This window comes from Theropithecus gelada, chromosome 17 (assembly GCF_003255815.1).
Source record: "Theropithecus gelada isolate Dixy chromosome 17, Tgel_1.0, whole genome shotgun sequence".
Taxonomy (NCBI): Eukaryota; Metazoa; Chordata; class Mammalia; order Primates; family Cercopithecidae; genus Theropithecus; species Theropithecus gelada.
This window is the reverse complement of record NC_037685.1, coordinates 64,656,581-64,678,180: the sequence shown is the minus strand read 5'-3', so window position 1 is coordinate 64,678,180 and position 21,600 is coordinate 64,656,581. Positions and strand designations below refer to the sequence as shown.

The 21,600-nt window shown below is 40.6% G+C and overlaps 1 protein-coding gene across 6 annotated transcripts in view; it reads left to right on the top strand.

Moving 5' to 3' along the window:
- The window catches only part of STARD13 (StAR related lipid transfer domain containing 13), a 553,154-nt gene that overhangs the window by 484,544 nt on the left and 47,010 nt on the right, over nucleotides 1–21,600 (top strand). For all 6 annotated transcript variants that reach the window (XM_025364225.1, XM_025364224.1, XM_025364222.1 and 3 more), the window contains 2 exons: nucleotides 3,326–3,397; nucleotides 5,520–5,601. In XM_025364225.1, coding sequence (XP_025220010.1) covers nucleotides 3,326–3,397; nucleotides 5,520–5,601 — 154 coding nt within the window. The remainder of the gene's footprint in view (nucleotides 1–3,325; nucleotides 3,398–5,519; nucleotides 5,602–21,600) is intronic.

Here is a 21,600-nt window from a genome sequence, read left to right as displayed (position 1 = left end):
ATGGAGAATTAATAAAAATTGTAAGACTTTTTTTTATCCCCCCCACCTCAATTGGATGGGCAAACTCAGATTTGATAGCGGTGAATTATGCCAGATTATTTTGTTTTGCTACTAGCTGGTAAATGAGAGTTGGCTTTGTTATTAAATTGAGGTCTCAAGATGTTGGGACTGCACCTAGGGTGGGGGAATATGAAATGAGGGTATGCGTTTGAGACATTTGGGCAAATAGAATGGGAAGTTGGGTATAGGAAGTGATGCTACAGGAGGAGCCACCCACCATGGCTGGCACGGGGCTGCTTCTAATTCATGATATTTACTCACTGCAGTTTTGTTGTCATTTGACCCCGAGGCCTAAAAGCTTAAGTGCCGGCCCAGTAAACAAACAAACAAACAAAAATCAGCTTATTTGAATGATTGATTTATCTGGGTTCTGGTTAAAATTTGGTTATTCATGTTTGTATCTGGATAGGATTTCAGTTCCTTATCCATGTTGCTGTTATAAAAAACCAAATGCAGTTATTATCTGAGGAGCCTTTTAAATAAAATTTCCCTGGCTAGCTTCAGCCCCATCCCACTGTCCAACCAGAATTTTAAGTTCCAAAAGGAGTGTTGTTTTTAAAATTTAAAAATTTTTAATTTTTGTGGGAACATAGTAGGTGTATGTATATATTTATGGGGTACATGAGATATTTTGATACTGGCATGCAATGTGAACTTATTACGTCATGGAGAATGGGGTATTCATCCCCTTGGGCATTTGTTTTTTTTGTTATAAACAATCCAATTATACTCTTTTAGTTATTTAAAAATGTACAAATAAGTTATTATTGACTGTAGTCACCCTGTTATGCTATCATATAGTAGGTCTTACTCATTCTTTCTAATTTTTTTTGTACCCATTAACCATCCCCACCTCCCCCCAGCCCCCACTATCCTTCCCAGCCTCTGGTAACCATTCTTCTACTCTCTATGTCCATGGGTTCAATTATTTTGATTTTTAGATCCCACGAATTAGTGAAAACACATGATGTTCCAAAGGGAGTTTTCTAGAAGGATTCCTGGCTGCCCACTTCTTCTCCACCAAGTTATCCTTTTCATCTTCAGGGTCTGAGCTCACCACATTCCCTGGACTGGAGTGGTGCAAACTCTTTCATAGATCACTTCCCACTGTCTGTCTTTGAGCTTTCTAGGCTGCAGAGCCCCTGTCTTGCGGGTCTTCCCCATTTGTTCTTCATGGCCTGGCTCTCTGGGACTCTCTTGATGAACACTACATTTTGATTGTAGTAAAGGTAATAATGAAACATAAAAAGACATAAGATTCATGTAGTGCCAAGAGAAAATACAGTATTCTGTGCTTCTCTCCAAGACTTGCTGACTCATAATTAGGTTTAGAGCATGTCTAGAAATTAGGTGTTTTCTCGTTACTACCCACTGTATTTTATGGAAGCGGGAAGCAAATCTGAAGCTTGAAAATCTATTAGGCAGCACTTTATCCATGACTCAGTAGCAACTCACCACATTTTCCACACGTTACAGATAGAAAGTGTGTTTTCCTATTTCCTCTGAAATATTTGTGTGGTTATCAAAGTAGAAACCTTCACATACAGACTCTCAGTTGGGTACTAAATAGAACTTTTGAGCAACGCAATAATTGCCTTTTGTACCTTCCCAGAGGAAAGCCCACGTTAGCCCATGCAGCACAATTCAGTGGAGCTCTGTTTTGAACAGCAGTTGTGGATCTCAGAGACTCCCTTTCTGATAGAAATGCTTTCAATAGCTTTTCTTTCCAGCTTGGTTCCCTGGATGCTTCTGAACCATGTGTCCATGCAGGAATGGGTACACGGTAGGAACATGCTGGTCACACTTAAGTGGAAAATCCTCACACCAGAGACAAATCTCAGGCTTTTGAAATCGTCAGTCCCTGGAGTAACAGTAGATTAGGGGATGTCAAAAGAGGCAGGCATTCCAGGGTAGGAGCCACCACAGGCTCTGTTTCCCTGGATTTAATGACAAAGTTCAATCTAGATTTAAGCAGATCTGTGGGACTAGGCAGTAGGGTTTTGCTCTTCCTGGTGATGCCTGACTAAGATCTGGCCTTTGGTCTATTTTCCTAACATATACCAAATAGCTCTGGCACATCAAACATCTTACTGCACAGACACCAAGCTTTCAATGTTGAGGTACAATCGCAGGCCCAGGGTGATGTTAGTGTAGATCATTTCTGTGCAGCGATCCCAAGAACAGCCTGTAGACTCCAGCTTTGGCTATGGGGAAAAATTAACATCATGGTAAATGGAAATACAATGACCTGACACGGACCCATCCTAACAGCGGAGGAAAGGGCCTTGGTAAAGACTTGTGATAATAGGCTGTTTAATTTTGTTTGGAGAAACTGGACTTTCAACAGATGAACTTCTTTCCCCTTGGATTCATGTTTGTCTAAGAGAGTTGTGGTTGGGAAATGATCCAGGATTCACAAGGTCAAAAAGTGACCTGGTTCACATACTGTAGACTCCTCCCATCTCACTCCACAGCTTCCCCAGGCAGGTGGTCTGGTGGGCTGTTGGTGCATCCACACCAAAAATGGTCGCCCAAGGGACATATCAACCTCTCGGGCTTGGCCCTCAGAGGTTCTGGAAGGCCCATCAAACTGAAGTCTCAATTCCAAATAATCAACTTTCCTCTTCTATGTTGCACTCTGCAGCTTGAAATCATTCCAATGTGCTTGATTAATGAACATCTTGTTATAATGCATGGGGAATTAAGGCTATTAGTGAAATTTTTAAAACAATAATACATTGGATTTTTGTAATACCTTTTTTCATGAGAAAATACATTTTCATAGGCAATCCAGTTGTAGTCTTTCTTAAAATTATCCCAAGAGTGAAAGAATAAAGGAATATTGAATAAACATTTTTAGCCTAATCTTTGGAACTAAAAAAAAAAAAAAAATCCATTTAAAAAAAAAAAAAAAGAATTGTAAAGAAGAATGTCCTCTTTTCCCCTAGTGCCCTGGTTCCCTGGTGTATAAATAAGACATTTTTCCCTGCCTGAGACTGTTGTGTTCTGTTATCTGTGGTTTTGTCATTATCCACGTACTTATGGATCTACATGGAAGATTATCTTAGTAGACACATAACAAGGACCTCTGTATTACTCGCTCATTTTCCACCCACTCCTGGGTAAGCCTACTTATGCAGACTTACCTGGAATAATTTTGCTTTGTAATAACTTGCACAAAGCTCACCAGTGTATCCATGATTAAGAAGACAGAGTACTAGGGTGCGGCTGTGGGACTCAATTTTCTCTCTCTTGTGTTTTTCAGAAATTGAGGCGAAAGAAGCCTGTGACTGGCTCCGTGCTGCCGGGTTCCCGCAATACGCGCAGTTATATGAGGGTACGTCAGCCCTTCCCTTCGCTCTTCTACAGAGAATAAATCTGAAGTGAACCACACGTATCCTGTGGTGTGTTTTGACTTCCAGATTTTTTTCTTGCCCATTTTGTTTCGCTTTATTTTTCCCTCAGCCTTTTTGCTATGCCCAGGGGTTATCCTGATACCGATTTAGAAATGAGTATCACTTCCCAGGCCCACTTTACTTTCTGCTTCCCACTACTAATTCCCATCTCTTTACCACAAACCCCAACTCAGTGTTTTCTTTCCAGCATTCTGCCATCAGCAGCTTTTCTGCACTTTCTTCTTTTTCTCCTTGTTTTTCCTTTACTACTCTCACTTTTCTTGAAATCACAATGAATTCACTGATAATAAACTTCCTAGAAGTCACAAAATTAACTGTCCTGAGATTTCTCTTTAATTCTGTTTACTTTGTATGAAAAATGTGAAGCTATAACATGAATCAGATGTTATTCTTCTGAGTTTTAGGTAAGGTGTTTTATTGCCAGCATTATACTTCCTTTCATTGATTCTTTTTTTTTTTTTTTTTTTTTTTTTGAGATAGAATCTGCCTCTGCCACCCAGGCTAGAGTGCAGTGGTGCAGTCTCCACTTGCTGCAACCTCTGCTTCCTGCAATTTCCTGCTTCAGCCTCCCAAGTAGTTGAGATTACAGGCACGCACCACCAGGCCTGGCTAATTTTTGTATTTTTAGTAGAGATGGGGTTTCACCATGTTGGTCAGGCTGGTCTCGAACTGCTGACCTCAAGTGATTTGCCCACCTTGGCCTCCCAAAGTGCTGAGATTACAGGCATGAGCCACCGCCCAGCCTTTTCATTGATTCTTTAATTGAGTTAACAGACATACTCATGTTCCTTATATCTAAAATTATAAGCAAGACTTTAACTACTTCTCGGATTGTCCTTATCTAGTAGTGAACTAGTCGGGACCCCAACAGTGAGCAGATGGCAGGCTCAAGGTCATTGGCAGAGGATTTATTTCTAACAGTGCTCATTACAAAGGTGCAGGCAGGACAGGGGGTGGCCGTGAGGAACAGTGCACAGTGCAAGAGCCCAGGGCTTGTAGTGGCACAGCTGTCACTACCGTGATCCCAAAGGGACAGGCCACGGAAGAGAGTGCCAGAGCCCGGGAGGAGAGAGGAGCCTCGAACCAGACCCCAGGAAGGAGCACAGCTGGCAAGAGGCAGCCTTCCGTGAAAAAAATCACAAGTGTCTCCCTCCCTCCCTCACTAGCCAAGCAAGACAGCTTCATTCTGGAACCATCTGCAAGTCACTCACATGACTTTTTTCACCAGACGGGGAATTATTTCTGTTTCCAACTCACGCTAAGATTTAGATACCCTTAGATTTATCATGATTGGCAAGGTGTAGACAGCGCAAAATATAAGATGAGATAAAGGAAAAAGTGGCAAGACAATGATAGTGACCCAGCATTGTTAGACTTGGCTATGCCCTCTATTCCAATGAGCTGCAGATTGCTACCTCCATGAACGAGGTACCCAGAATTAACACTATGTTCTAAATATTGCCTGTGACCTTCAAAGCTGGCATGAATTGTCTATTGGAGAGAAGTAGTGTTCGAATTATTCTTTTTGGATAGAATCAAGTTGAGTATTTTGCTGATACTCCAGAGTGATAAAGATTTTGCTACAAAAAAAAAATTTCAGATGATAGAACTTTGGGTATTTTTGGAAATTTCCTTTTTGAAGGAAAAACAATCTGCCAGATTAAGTATTTCATGAAACCATCAAGACAGATGCGAGTAACCTACATGTTAGGTGGATGGTGAAAGTGCAAAAGCTCTTCTCTGAGGCCACGTCCGCCTATGACTGTGATAAGGATGAGCTAGAAAAATGCAGGCACTTAGTGTTCAATCCCATCCAAGGTCAAGCACTTGACTATCCTCATATTTTGCACTTATATTGTACTCCTAAAAGCATTTACAGTGATAGCAATTGTTTGCTCTCTTAAACATTCCCAACAATGACGATGGGCAGTCACTGCTATTAAAATCAGTGGCTTTTACAGACCTTGAAGGTCTGAATATGTTGGTGCTCATTCGGATAAAACAAAGTACATCGACTTCTTTGCCTCTCTTTCTCTCTCACAGATTCACAATTTCCCATCAACATTGTGGCTGTCAAGAATGATCATGATTTTCTTGAAAAGGACCTTGTAGAACCTCTTTGCAGGTAAACCATGTGAAGTATTTTTGTTTCTTTCCACTCTTCAGTCTACAACAGGCATCACTATACTAAAGGACGAGTTCAGCTATTCGGCAGGTATTCATTGAGTGCCTACCGTGTGCCTGACCCGGGTGCAGGTTCTAAATGTACTACTTTTAATGAGCATGATCAGTTTGTGTTTTCATGGAGCTTAAATCCTAGTAGCAGCCTTTGGACAATAGATTAGGAAAAAGACAGAGAAAGGAGAGAGAGAGAGTGAGAGAAAGAAAGAAGGAGGGGGAAATGTTATTTCAGAGAGTGTAAATGCTGTGCATAAGCTAAAACAACATGGGGATGTAGACGATGATTGGGGGTGTGGATGGGTCAGTGGAGGGAAGCAGCATGAGCAGCCTCATCATGTGTGGTCAGGGAAGACTCTGAAAAACTGTGAATATGTCAAACTTGGCTGTATTTTTTGCTAAGTCAAGTGATTATCTCCTCAAACTGGTATGTGTAAACTCAAGTAATTGTAGCAACAAACTGGCCTATTTAAGCTACTATTTTACGATAGATAGTGTAAGGAGACAAAGATGTATATATGGATAATTTCTTCCCCTTAAAACAGTGTATAATCTTGTTGAAGACACTCAGTTGAAGAAATGAGGTATGAGTACCTGAACAAATAACAATTATAATTTGGGTAATAATAAAAGATCCAGGAGAAGCTATCTATATTCCTGAAGAATTAAATGCTGCCTGAGAGGTGGTATGTGTCTGTAGGAATTTGAAGTTTCATAACTAAAGCCCTGAAGAGAGGTCAGAGCTGAAGATAAGGATTAGTTATGGGAGAGGAGTCATTTTACCAAGGCCATACAGCTAGTTTAGGGCCAAAATGACCTTAAAACAGTACTCCTAATGCTAAATCTAGTGCTCTTTCTAGTATATTCTGCGTTTGACATAGATAAGGTAGTAGTTTGAAGGGAAAGTAATGGTTAGCAAAACTTATGAAGACAGGAGAGATCAGCGCACATTAAATAGTGTGTAAATTACCTAATCCTAGGCTTGCTGAATCTTCAGACATATATATACATATATATTTTTGTGTCACAAACCAGTCACTCTTTGTTTTCTATATGAAGAGAAAATAGATTTGTGTTAAGAAATGATCTCTAAATGTTCAAGAAAATAATACTATGGGTTTGCTTACGGGGGTGGAAGAGCAAAGAACTCTTCAAATCATAAATGACAGGACCAAGCTATTTAGATGAGAAAACAAACAAACTCAATATGCCATTTATGGGAGCTTACGAAGTGAATGGATGATCTGGTTGTGATTCTGTAAAGGTAATGAATTGGAAAAGCAGTGTTTCATCTTCTGCACGTCTAAGGTACACACTGAGCAAGAGCAGATTCCTCCTCATAAGCATTCACTCTACTCAGCCTTGCAGCCAGCACTTCATCCTGAGTTTTCCCTCTCAGTTTTAACCGTGTATTTTTTTGCTAGTTAGCTTCTTTTAATATTTGAAAAATTATATATTACTTATCTTTATCCTATTGAATTTTTGAAATTTATATTTTCATTAAGTTGAGGTATAACTTTTTTTTTTTTTTTTTTTGAGACAGAGTCTTACTGTGTCGCCCAGGCTGCAGTGCAGTAGTGCAATCTCAGTTCACTGCAAACTTGGTCTCCTGGGTTCAAATGGTTCCTGCCACAGCCTGTGGAGTAGCTGGGACTACAGGCACATGCCACCACACCTGGCTAATTTTTGTATTTTTAGTAGAGACGTGGTGTCACCATGTTGGCCAGGCTGGTCTCAAACTCCTCCTGGCCTCAAGTGATCCACTCACCTCAGCCTCCCAAAGTGCTGAGATTACAGGTGTGAGCCACAGAGACCAGCTGAGGTATAACATATTGATATGGTTTGTCTCTGTGTCCCCACCCAAATCTTATCTTGAATTGTATTCCCATAATTCCCACGTGTTATGGGAGGGACCCCGTGGGAGATACTTTGAATCATGGGGGCAGTTTCCTCCATACTGTTTTCATGGTAGTGAATATGTCTCACGAGATCTGATGGTTTTATCAGGTCTTTCTGCTTTTGCATCTTCCTCATTTGCTCTTGTCACCACCATGTAAGAAGGGCCTTTTGCCTACCGCCATGATTCTGAGACCTCCCCAGCCATGTGGAACTGTAAGTCCAATTAAATCTCTTTTTCTTCCCAGTCTCGGGTATGCCTTTATCAGCAGTGTGAAAATGGACTAATACATATATATATATATATATATATATATATATATAGTAAAATTGACTATTTTCAGTGAATCGGTCTTTGAGCTTTGACAAATGCCTCCAAGTTGTTATAACCACCACCACACTCAAGATACAGAGCAGACCAGGTGTTGTGGCTCATGCCTGTAATCCCAACACTGTGGGAGGCTGAGTTGGATGGATCTCTTGGGCCCAGGAGTTTGAGACAAGCCTGGGCAACATGGTGATACATGATCCCTACCAAAAATACAAAAATTAGCTGGGCATGGTGGCACACATCTGTAGTTCCAGCTACTTGGGAGGCTAGGATGGGAGGATTGCTTGAGCCCAAGAGGCAGAGGTTGCAGTGAGCCAAGGTTGTGCCACTGCACTCCAGCCTAGGTAATAGAGCAGGACTCTGTCTCAAAAAAGAAAAAAGAAAAAAAAAAAGATATAAAACACTTTCATCACTCCCAAAATTCCCCCCTTCTTGTTAGCAGCTTCTACTCCTACTCCCAAATTCTGGCAACGACTGATTTGTTTTTTGTACCTATAGTTTGCCAAAATATCATACAAATGAAATCAAACAGCATGTAGCCTTTTTAGTATGGCTTCTTTCACTTGTTATAAAATAATAAAAAGTCATTTATGTTGCTATGTGTTTTAATAGTTCATTGCTTTCTATTTCTGAATAGTCTTCCATTGTATGGATGTCCTACATTTGTTTATCCGTTTGCCAGTTGAAGAACATTTGGGTTGTTGCCACTTTGGGTGATTATAAACCTACTCTAAATGTTCATATTCAGGGTTTTGCATGAGCATGTAAGTTTTCATTTCTTTGATGTAAAATCCTAGGAATGGGATCATGGGGTCTATATGGTAAGTTTATTTTAACTTTTTAATGAACCACTAAATTTTTCCAAAATGAAATACATCTTATACTCCCACTGACAGTGTATGAGAGTCCTTACTGCTCCACATCTTCGTATTGTCAGTTTTTGTTTTGCTTTTAGACATTTTAATAGCTGTCTGGTATTAACTCATTTGCACTTTCTTAATGACTAACAACATTGAACATGTGCTTATTTACCATCCATACCTCTTCTTTTATAAAATATGTATTCAACTCTTTTGACCATTTTTAATTGTATTGTTTTTCTTAGTATTTGAGTTTTGAGAGTTTGGATATGTCCTAGATATGAGTCCTTTGTCAGAAAGGTGTTTTGTAAATATTTTCTGCCAGGCTGTAGCTTGCATTTTCAGTCACTTAACAGTGTCTTTCACAGAACAAAAGTTTTTCATTTTTCGAAATCCAGTTTTACCTATTTTTATTTATGCTTTTAATGTCATATCTAAGAAATCTTTAGCTAACATAAGGTCACAACTGTTTACCCTATGTTTTCTTCTGGAAATTTCATAGGTTTGTGTTTTATATTTAGGTCTATGACCCATTTTTAGTTCATTTTTGTAGAAAGTACAAGATATGAGTCAAGATTTACTTTTTGCATATCAATGTCCAATCATTTCAGATCAATATTGAAAAAACTATACTGTCTTTACTGAATTGCCTTTGACCATGTATGTGTAAGTCTATTTCTAGACTCTCTATTCTGCCCCCATTTATCTATGTGTCTGTTCTTTCATCAGTGTGACACTGCCTTGATTACTTAGGTTAAGTCCTGGAATGCAATAGTCTGAGTTCTTTAACTTTGTTCTTCTTTTTCTTCTTTGGCTATTCTAGTGCCTCTGACTTTCCATATAATTTTTACAAACAGTTTATCGATATTTATTTTTAAAATCCTAAAAGGGTTTTGATTTGGATTTGTGGAATCTCTGTATCAGTTTGTGGAGAACTGATATTTCAACAATATTTAGTCTTTGTGTTAATAAACACAGTATATGTCTCTACTTGGTCTCCTTTGATTTTTTCAAGAGTGATTTGTAGTTTCAAGCATATGAGTGGTTCACATTGATAGTATCTAAGAATTTCATGTTCATGGTGTTAATGTAAATGATAGCGTTTTAATGTTTGTCTTCGTTGCCCATTGATAGCATACAATTTTTTGTGTATTGTCTTCGTATCCTGCAATCTTTCTAAAACTCACTCATGAGTTCTAGTAGCTTTGTAGTAGTTTCCTGAAGATTTTATGTCTAAAATGTTAACGAAAAGTTACATTTTAAACCAAGAATGAAAATTCTATTACATATTTTAAAATCAGGATTGCAAGGACAAAGATTGTCTCTGATTATGCAGTTCTATTTACAGGATGATATAGGTGGCTTAGCGGGTCAAGCTTTGAATCTCAAACGTGGGTGATGGATCCTTATCCACTCACTGCTGCATGTGATCTGAGATGCTTGACTACGTTATGGGCTTTTCATCAAAGTGTATGCTTTAACAACAGAAAATGTCTTTCAGACATATCATAGGGATGAGCAAGTACAGTTAATGTGAAATCATTTAGAGATATAAACTTAAGAATAATAATACTAGTGTCATCTAGAAAAATCAGGAAGTCTTCTCTTGTAGAGCACATGATCTGTCATGATATAGCCGGTAGCAGGATTCATACTTACATACCCCCAAAGACATTACCACATCACCGTGGAATAGGGCTGCAATGCTAGACACCACAGCGCTCCTGATAAGGGCCCGGCTTGTGTAAAAATGGTTAGAGTGGCAGGAAGTTGTTATAACTGGAATAATTCCTATGGCAGCTATGTCTCCAAAAATATTATGAAGCAAGAAAAACATTTGGCTGGAGGTGTGCGAACTGAGATTCTCAGGGCGTAGGAGCTGTGGGTAGAACAGAGGCCAAAGGAGTAGTCATACCCGGGGTGGATCAAAGGAAGAAGCAGAGGAGGTAGACAGATGGAGGTGGCTTGGCTACAAACAAGTGTGGAGTTTCTTTCCCTTCCTCTTGAGATCCACCAAGACACAGATTTCCAGCTTTGCAAATAGCAGAAAGCAGGCAGAAGGAAGATCTCCAGTCCCAGGGCCATGGCAGCGCTTTTAAAACTTTGAGATTGATGAGTGGTTAATTAGACCCTCAGCCACTCACATGGTGAGTCATGATGGATGCCAAGACAGCAGTAAGGGGTTGTGATTTTCTTTGTTTTCTTCCGTGTGCACCAAAGACACAGAGATGGAGCTGGTCTCTTGTTTTATTTTTAAAGCTTTTTGGGCTCTACGTTTCATGTACGTATTTGAAATGCTGCGCTAATGCAGATCATAAACCGAACCACAGCCGGAGGGCAGGCAGCTTCTACCAGGTAGACAGATGAAGACGGGAGAGTCAAAGAGCTGCCACAAGTGTTAGCCATGACAAGAATTTCACTCACCTTTGGTTTTCTGCAAGCATCTCTCCTGTGTAGACAGTGAATGCCCTAGGTCCCAATGTACTCTTGAAGAGTTTTTAAACAGTGTTACCTTTTTTGATTGGTTTGGAAATATATATTGTACTAAAGATGTGTCTGGCAGGGAGGACCAAGGCCTGGCTTTGAGGCTCTGAATATGTAAATGTGTAGCTTTCTCTTGTTCTCTCTCTCTATCTCTTTGTCTCTAGCTCTCATTTTAGGCCCCAGAAACTAGACAGGTTTGCTGTCTTTTGCAGAAGGTGTGACCTCCAGAATGACAACCATGTCTCACTGTCGCTCCAGCAAGGCTGCATAGTAGACACTCCATAAATGTTTGTCCCTGCAAGTCAGGAAAGTGCATTGTTTGTTATTGTGACAACCACAATTGTAATTGTATTCTGATGTTTTTTGTTGAATTCTTAACTGAAAAACATTTTCTCCTGTGAGTCATGAGAAGCTACTTGCAAATCTAAGTACCTAGGTGAGCTCATTGAAACAGTAACTTTATCAGAATGTAGGGATAGTCAAGGTGTTAAAATAGTTTACAGAGTTTGTAACCTTTAGTACAAATTGCAGTAAACCAAAGCTCCTGAATGAACTATTTTAAAGGAGAAGTACTATGTTAAATTCACATTTTGGTTTGCAGTATTTGCTCAGGCAGCTGACATACAGCCTTGATGCTCAAGATGATCTCTGAATTTCTTTTTTTGTTTGTTTGTTTATTTTTAGACAGAGTCTCACTCTGTCACCCAGGCTGGAGTGCAGTGGTACAATCTCAGCTCACTGCAACCTCCACCTCACAGGTACAAGCAATTCTACTGCCTCAGCCTCCCAACTATCTGGGATTACAGGCACCCACCACCACGCCCGGCTAAATTTTTTGTATTTTTATTAGAGATGGGGTTTCACCATGTTGGCCAGGCTGGTTTCGAACTTGTGACCTGAAGTGATTCGTCCGCCTCAGCCTCACAAAATGTTAGGATTACAGGCATGAGCCACCATGCCTGGCCATCTCTGAATGTCTAATTTAAGGTTAAGCCAGTAATCCATTTGCATAATTTGTGTTTTTTAATAAATACTAATTAATTATGGCACATGCAAAACAAGGGCATTCACCTTGTTTGCTAGAGCTAAGGAATTGGTTAGGATTATATAGTATACCTATCATTGCCCTTAGTATTTAAAAGGATAATGAATAATGATTTTCACACGGGACAGGGGTGGGGATTGGAAGGTAGTGTTGACAAAAATGGTATCTACAATTTATCTATACACACAAAGGCCCATACTTGATTTGAGTATGTTAAATAACATAAATAATATTAAAGTATGAATATTGATAATATATTTTAAATAGTTTTCCTTTTAGAATCCTTATCACAGATAATGTACAGTATTACATTTCAGATTATTATATCATATAATAAATAATAAGTGACAATTAACTGAGCCCTTGGGCAAGTCACTGGGAAAAGGATATGGGGGTTACATGATCACCACAGTCACTTCCACCTTTAAAATCTTGAGTCTATAAATAAATACAGATCCCAATAAATAGTTATTTTATTTATTTAAAAAGCTTACAAAGTACTCATTACATACCAGGCACTGCATTTAAGCATATTACAAGTATTTACTCATTAAATTCTCATGGTAGCACTATAAGATAGGCTCCTTTTTATTTTAAGTTCTTCAGCATTCTTGTCTATAAAGATGGGCTCTTAACATTACTCCCCCTTTACAGAGGAGGAAACTGAGAAACAGAGGGGTAAAATAATGTGCTCACTCACAGCTAATAAATAGTAGTAGGAATTACCCAGACAAGAATGCGTGACATTTGGATGGGCTCGTTTGAACTTTTAGTTTTTTAAAAAAAACTAAATGCGCAGAAAAGGCATCTTCCCCCTTCCCCACCCCACACCATGGACCCCACGGCAATCCTAGTGTTGCCAGTGGAGCCATTTCAGGCTCTTGTCTTTGTCACATGAAAGAATTTGAAAGCAAGACCAAAGTGAAAATGTAGCAGATTTATTGCAGAGCAAAAGCAAGAACATACTCAAGGGAGGAACAGGGACATGCTGAAGACAAGGAGCCATGCCCAACATGGCCAGGGCTGACGTACTAGATGAATAGGCTTAATGAAGGCATGGGATATTCTATACTAAGGGAATGGGGTTTCCAGGAAATTGATGGGCAGTTTTCGGAATTGGAGTGCCACCCTTTTATTGACTAAATATGGTTAATCTGGAACCGCCATAGCATTAGGTACGTGATAGAAGTGGGATGCCCTTCCCCGTGGAAATTTTATGGTAATGGGGGAGCAATGCAGCCAAGGGTTGGCAGTCGTTCATTTGCATAATTTGTGTTTTTAAATATATACTAATTAATTGTAGCATGTATATCTTGGATTTAACCCATCGTGGCCAGTTTCTTCTTTGTTACATTCTTATCTATGCCTAAAGCAGGATGGCTGCTGTCTGTCTGTATTGGTACAGCCTGTTGTAACCATTCTTTTCCACTAGGAAGCGGTTTCTTGTACTAACCTGTCTGGCCCTATTTGTATTGCTTTTAGCTTCCTGCAAGTAATCATATCTGTTCCCTGGCTAGCTGCCTGCCTCCCTAGTCTATAGAGTTTGGGGACACACTTGAGGTATAGTCAGGAACAGACATAATAGGTTCAAATATAGGGGATTTTGCTAGTATATATTACTTTGTATAAAAATGATTTTATATATTTTTTAATGGCCTCTTTTGTGACCTTTTTCAACCAGGTACTCAGGATGACTTTTATATGCCTAAGCTTTCAGGAAGAATGTGCGAGAAGGTACAAAATCAGGGAGGAGATTGAGGGGAAGAGAGAGACTTTATATTCTTGTTATTCACTTGTCTATATATATTTTAGGTGTTTGTATTGCATTATTAAAAACATTAGCAATGTTTTAAAAAATGCCTTGCCTTGCCAGATGCTAATGGCTAACATTTAGTGAGTATTCATTATGCATGAAGTTGTGTGCTAAGCTCTTTATGTTGATCTCACTTAATTTTCATAACAGCCTATGAATAACAGGTGTTGTTCAGAATTGAGGATGAGCAGAGTCCTCCTGGTTTGAGCAGTTGGGTGGTAGAGATGCCCTTCCCTGAGGTGGGGAACAGCCATGAAGAAGGAGCAAGTCAGGAGGGAAGACAGGGTGGGCTGAGGTGTTGGGTGGATGAGGTGCCAATGTCCAGTGAGCAGTAGGATGCCTGGCCTGGAGCTGGGGATGGAGATGTGAAGTCACCAGCGTGTGAGGAGGAAGGCCCTGAGAGTACATGAGGTCACTCGGGGACAGCTGGGCCAGTCAGGGGAGGACTAAGAGTGGATGCCGGGGGAATCCTCTCTACGGGCAGGCAGGGGAAGGGGAAGGAAAGAAACTCCCTCAGGATCAGTGAGGGGTGGGCTCCTGAGCACACAGTTCCCGCCAGACTGCTTTGTCCAGCCTTCAGTTCTTGACCCTCTCCAGAAATCTCTAGTCATGACCCTCACTTGAACCTGGACCAGTTCTCACTAGAAAAATTATCTGGATCCGATGCAATTGTTATAAACAGTTGTAATAAAAAGCTAAGGACACCCCGCTCAATTTTCCAGTACAGGCACATGTGAATATGAAATTGGTCTGAAATTCCACAAACAAAAGAAGTCCAAGAAAACCTGGACTTTTTTTTTTTTTTTTAAGTTCTTTCCCCTGGGCCACTTTGGCCATCATTTTTTATTGAATAGCCAAGAGAGCCTATGCTCTTCCTTGAAGTCCTGATGATTAAAGCACATAGCTATTTACATTTATTTTCTTGCACAAGCTAAACGAAATTCACACAGTTCCACACAGATATCGTGTCGCTGGACAACATACATGTACTTAATTTTCTTTGTATAGCTAGAACCCTCAGTGTTTAACTGCTTTTCTGCTGCACCTCAACTAATGTCCAGGGGCAGCTGTTTTGGAGTTTATGGGCTGGAACAGAGGCCAGTATTCCGCTGCAGCCTGACCACTCGGCAGAACATCACAGGGAAAAGCTGAGCAGAGGTGTGGCCTTCCCTGGCTGCATGGTGGCACGGTGACACCACCTGCTGACTTCTGACTTCTGACTGTCCTCTTTCTTTTTCCTGCCCCCTGCCCCCTCTGTGCCCGACACCCTCCCTGTGGATGGCCTGTGATTGTTGAACGGCCCTACCCTCATGGAGTTACATACCAGCATCATCTCTTTGGCATTGGCGTATCCACCTCTGCTCTCCAGAATCTGCGTTTTCCGAAAGTCCGCCAGCATGGAGACCTTTCCCATGCCCTGCAGCTACAGCCCGAGGAGGAGGAGCTGCTCCCTGACTTGCCTTTGATCCCAGGGTTAGGAACACATCCTCAGTGACTTAGGTTCCTGAAAGTCTTGGAGGGCCCCGCCCGTAACACTCCCCAACAGGCAGGGCTAGGACATACATAGGAGCCTGGGTGAGAAGTTCAGGCTACTAGGCTTTAATCAGAATTGTCTGTAAGAGATGAACTCAACATGCCCCTGGTTGTTATTTCTCTCCAGCCTTTGGCAGGAATATTAGAAGTATCACAGGAAACTAGTCATTAAATCAGCACAAGAGACTTCATGACCAGTCTGAAGTCTGGCAGTTTAGATGTCAAATAGGAATCTAAACTACAAGGAAGGAGAGAGTCCTATTGTTTTCCTATACATCTGTAGGCAGAGGGCCGCTGGGTGTCTCCCCAGGCTTCTGTTTCAGCATGAGTTAAAGGTCCCTGCGGGTCTGGGCCTGGGCACCTCCCAGCCACCCTGCAATACTCAGGGCACATAGGCCACTTAACATCCCTCCCGGCACACAGCTGCCTGACGTTTCTCCGGTCCCTCTTCCCGGTCCCTCCATTCCTGCACTCCTGGCCGTCCTCCCAGGCCCTGGGCATCCGTCTCTGGCTCTTTCTCCTGTGTGCTCAGGCAGTCCGTGCACAGCTCGATTTTCTGCTGACCACCGCCTTACTTCCATTATGGTCTGCTGACCATGCAAGGGACTTTATACCAGTTTCCAAGTGCTCAATAGTGGGGAGGGCATCTTAGTCAGTGGTGTATTGTGGGTGCTTGGTGTCACATGGCCTTGAACTGAGCAGGACTTCGAGAAACATTTGTTAAATTGAACTGGAACCTGGAAAAAAAACAGCCTGTCAGTTCTTAAATTACTTTATTGCATCTTCATGTTAGAGAAGACTATGTGGTGATACATTCTTCACTTTCTCCTCAAAATAACCTAAATCACCCTCCTTCTTAGCTAGACATTTTAAAAGAATGTCCGTGTCTTTCCTAATACTGCCCTCATGAACTGCTCAATCCAAAAAGCGTTTCTAGGCTTTATCACTTACTCTTTCTTAAAGATTTGATTCAGCTACCCAATTACTGTCTCCTTTTTTTAAAGCTCATTCTGTTACAGGCCACCGGCTCTGTGGCTCCCCACGTAATATGGGAGTTCACACAGGGCCAGGCTAGGCTTTTATTTCAAGGCTTGTGCTTGAGCACAAGGGAGACAGCAGAGGCCCAAGGATCCTCCAGTTAGTTCCCCAAAAAGAGCTGGGAGGGATTTTTTTATTAGGCAGAGAATTGACATCGGAGGAGGTATGTGGGCTGGGCTGGGCAAAGCCCATGATGGGTAGGGGATGGGTAGGTCACGATCATGATGATTATCTTGAGTGATGGGCCACCTTGAGGTCTGGCTGGAGGCAACAAGGCTGTACGTTAGTTGTTCAGCATTCCTTTCTGAGGTGGGACACTGCAACCTTGGTTCAGTGTTTGGTTTCCTAAGGCCAGTTCCTGGAATTCTTTAAGCAAAAGGCAGGGTAAGACTTTATAAGAGTGTAGAAGAATGGCCTTTTTTTTTTTTTTTTCTTTTGTACGACTAAAGCCTCAGTGTTAGCAGGTATAGTGTCAGCAAAGTAGTAGCATGGGTTTTGAGAAGAGAAGAAGAAAAAATGAAAAAAATATGTGAAGGAGGAGCCTCTCACCACTCCCATTCTATCTCAATTCCAGGTTCCTAGGACACCATCTTCAGCTAGTTATTGTCAACTCCTATATCTCTGACTGTGCCTTCCCTGAACCTGGTTCCCTTCCTTGGCCCGTGCCTTAACCACTGGAATTCTCCAGAGTTCTGAATTTCCCCTGGATGATTGGCTTTAATTATTATGTATCTTCTGTGTGTATCATCCATATGTGGATCATTCCCAAGTGGGTCTGAATGTGACAGGGCCCCTAAAATTTAACATAACCGAACATGAGCTCGCGATGTCCCCCATATTCTAACTCCCTGTCGACTTCCCTATTTCCTTGTTTTCTGTGTTTAACGGCATGTTCAGGAAAGTCTGAAATCTGGGAGTCATCCTCTGTTTCTGCCTCTCTGCAGCTTCCACATCAACCAATGGCCGAGTCTCCGTCTTCACCCAGACATCCCACTCTCACTCCCTTTCTGCATCTCTCTGCCATCTCTCCCCTGGACTATTAGAACCATCTTCTAATTGTTTCTCTTTAGTTCCTTCTCCATCCTGCTGCCAGTTACATTTCTAACTTGCAAATCTATGTTACGTTCCTGTCTAAATCCTTCAGTAGCTCCTCATTGCACCGGATTGCTCCTAACATCTTCATTTGAATCCTTTGTGATCTAGCCCCTGTCTGCTTCTCCAGGCTTATCCCTTGATAATGGTTTGAATGTCTGTCCCCTCCGAATCTCACATTGGAATACAATTCCCAGTGTTGGAGTTGGGGCCTGGTGGGAGGTGTTGGCTCATGGAGGCAGATCCCTTATGAAAGATTTAGTGTCATCTTCCTGGTGTGGAATTCTCCCTCAGTTAGTTCACGTGAGATCTAGTTATTTAAAAGAGCCCAGAACCTTCCCCTTTTCTATCTCTCCCTTCTGCTCTCACCGTGTGGTATGCATGCTCCCTCTTCACCTTCTGCTGTGATGGTAAGATTACTGAGGCTTCGCCAGAAGCAGAGGCCAACACCGTGCTTCTTGTACAACCTACAGAACCATGACCCAAATTAAATGTCTTTTCTTATAAATTAACCCAGTCTCAGGTATTCCTTAATAGCAATGAAAACAGACTATCACCCCTTTTCATGTATTTGCAGTTCCTAGATTATAACCTGTTATTTTGTGCTTTTTTTTTTTTTTTTTTTTTTTTTTTGCCTGTAATTCTCCTTGCCTAGGCAGCAAATTTCTCTTAATCTATCATAGGTATGCTCCAATATTACCTCCTCTGGGAGGTGTTGTCCCTATGCTCTCAGAAAGTGAGTAGCTTCTCTTTTTAATCATGTTTCTATCCCACATGGGACCATGAGATTATCAAGGACAGAGACCATATCTTTTAAAATACTGTATTCCCAGCACCTAACCTATTCCTGGTACACAGCACACTGTGGGATGAACGAATCTTGGCTTTTTCTCTTCTTGTTGACTTTCCCATTAGAACTTCAAGTTTCACTCTTAAAATGAGACTACGGACTATTTCCCATATGCTAACACATTAGCCCTTCTCAAGGATTCTGAAGACAACAGTAAAAATTAACAGGTTGTGCCAGCAGTATTATTGTCTTCCGAAAGGGTCAAAGTGCTGTTTAGGTTAACACATGAATCCAGTTTGCTCAAAACATGAAGAGGACAGGCTTCATCATGTGCTATGGGTTTTCTCTTCCCATGGAGAAAATAGAGAGGGGATGGAAACAACCTTTTATTGAACAGCCTGTGCTGGGTACATGACATAAGCTCTCATTTCTTGGGCCCTCCTAAAATTTTTCTTAAGTAGACAGGAGCAGATAAATCACTGGGCAGAAAGAAGTTCTAGCTTGGCTGCTCACTAATGGGTGGCTGCCTTGAGCATATGGTCCCCTCAGAGACTTTATCTTCCCATCTGAAAATAAAAGCATCAGTCCAAGTGGTCCCTAGCGTTGTCCAGGATCTAATGTTTCCTTAGCAAACATTTACTGAATGCATTGGCTCTGAGCCAGGGCCTGTACTAGGCATTAAGAATGCAAATAAGATGCAACTCATAGCCTGTCATACTCAGTGGTGGAGAATACTTCTGCTATTCTGACTATCCAAGGTCTATTGTAACTACTTAAAGTCAATCACTGATTGGACCTATATAAACAAAGCATGCTCAGTTCAAAAAGAAAAGCCTACCGAGCCTATCATGTATAAAACTTCCTTCTAGGATTTATGGGAATTAGAAGAAGAATAAATTATGGTCCTTGTGTCAATCAAGGCTCTAATCCAATGGAGGACGCACTATTCATGCTGCAAATACATTCTATAATTGAAATTTTCATCCATGCAGGAACAGTTTTGCAAGCAACCAGTATTAGACCAACTCAGATTATCTGAAGGATTTTATATTACTTATGATTAAGTTAAAGGGAAGCAAATACTCGGGCTAAATATTTGTCCTAAATGCAGATTGGCTTCACTCACACGAGAATTTTGCAGTGGTTTTGATAAAGTGTGATGAATGCTTCCACTGTGACATATTCTTTTACTTGAGGCAGCCAGATCTTAAAGAGGCATTTACATCTGTCAGGGTTATGTTTCATCCAATTTGTATTCTTACAGAATCTAGCCACTGTTTATTTTACCTTGTGTAAGCTAAATCATAGGCCAATGCTATACCATGCTGGTAATATGTACCTAGTTTCAGACAACCATAGACTATTTTCCCCTTTGGCTTATGGCAGGATTCAGAAGGAAGATTTGGATGGTTGTTTGAAATCTACCTAAAATGTCTAAGATGTCTTCAATGATGATGACTTTGTGAGTAGGAATGGCAACTAATGAGCAAGTAGACCAAGAACAGAAGACATAGAGATAATTTTACATCAGCAATTTCAAAGTCCAAAAAATGAAATTGTTTTAAATGAATAAAAAAAGACTTCATTTTTAAAAATTGACTTTGTTTCTTAGAGAAGTTTTAGGTTCACAACAAAACTGAGCAGAAACTATAGACAGTTTTCATATATAGCCTGTTCCCACACACGCACAGCCCCCCATCCACTCACTATCAACATCCCCCTCCAGACTGGTACATTTTCTAGAATTGATGAACCTACATTGACATATCATTATCACCCAAATTCTCCATAGTATACATTAGGGTTCACAGTTAGTGTTACATATTCTGTGCTTTTGACAAATGCGTCCACTGTTGTAGTATCATAACGAGTACCTGCATTGCCCTAAAAATCCTCTGTGTTCCACCTTTCCACTCCTCCTCTCTCCAACCCCTGGCAACCCCTGAGCTTTTCACTATCTCCATAGTTTTACGTCTTCTAGAATGCCATATAGTTGAAACTGTAAAGGATATAGCCTTCTCATATTGGCTTCTTTCACTTAGTAAGATGCACTTAAGTTTCTTTCATGTCTTTTCATGGCTTGACAGCTCACATCTTTTTACTGATGAATAACATTCTGTTGCCCGCATGGACCACAGTTCATCCATTCACCTGACATCTCGGTTGTTTTCAAGTTTTGAAGATTATGAAAAAGCTACTGTAAACACCTATGTGCAGGCTTTCATGTGGATGTAAGTTTTCCATTCATTTGAGTAAATGCCTAGAAGTGCAATTGCTCGAGTATATGATAAAAGTGTGTTTGGCAGTAAGAAGCTGCCCACTGTCTTCCAAAGTGGCCATACCATTTTTCATTCCCACCAGCAATGAATGAGAGTTTCTGTTGCTCCACATTCCCACCAGCATTTAGTGTTGTCAGTCTTTTAGATTTTTACCTTAGATATGTGATAGTATCTCATGGATGTTTTAACTTGCAATTCCCTAATGACATGTGATGTTGAGCATCCTTTTAAAGGCTTGTTTGCCATATGTTCATCTCCTTTAGCGAGGTTTCTGTTCAGATGTTTTGCCCATTTATTAATTGGGTTGTTTGTTTCCTTATTGTTGAGTTTTAAGGGTTCTTCGTAATTTTAGCTAACAGTCCTTTATCAGAGATATCTTTTGCAAATATGCTCTTCCCATATATAGCTTGTCTTCTCTTTATCTTGAAAGTGTCTTTCTCTGATCAAAAGTATTGAATTTTAATGAAGTCTGGTTTATCAATTATTTCTTTCATGGACCATGCCTGTGGTGTTGAATCTAAAAGGTCATCACTTTATTCAAAGCCATCTAGATTTTCTCCTATGTTATCTTTTTGGAGTTGTATAGTTTTGTGTTTACACTTAGGTCTATGATTCATTTTGAATTAGTTTTTGTGACTGTATAAGGTCTGTGTCTAGACTAATTTTTTTTGCATGTGAATATCCACTTGTTGCAACACCATTTGTTGAAGGACTATTTTTTATCCATTGTATTGCCTTGGCTCCTTTATAAATGTAAGTTGACTCTATTTGTGTGAGTCTGTTTT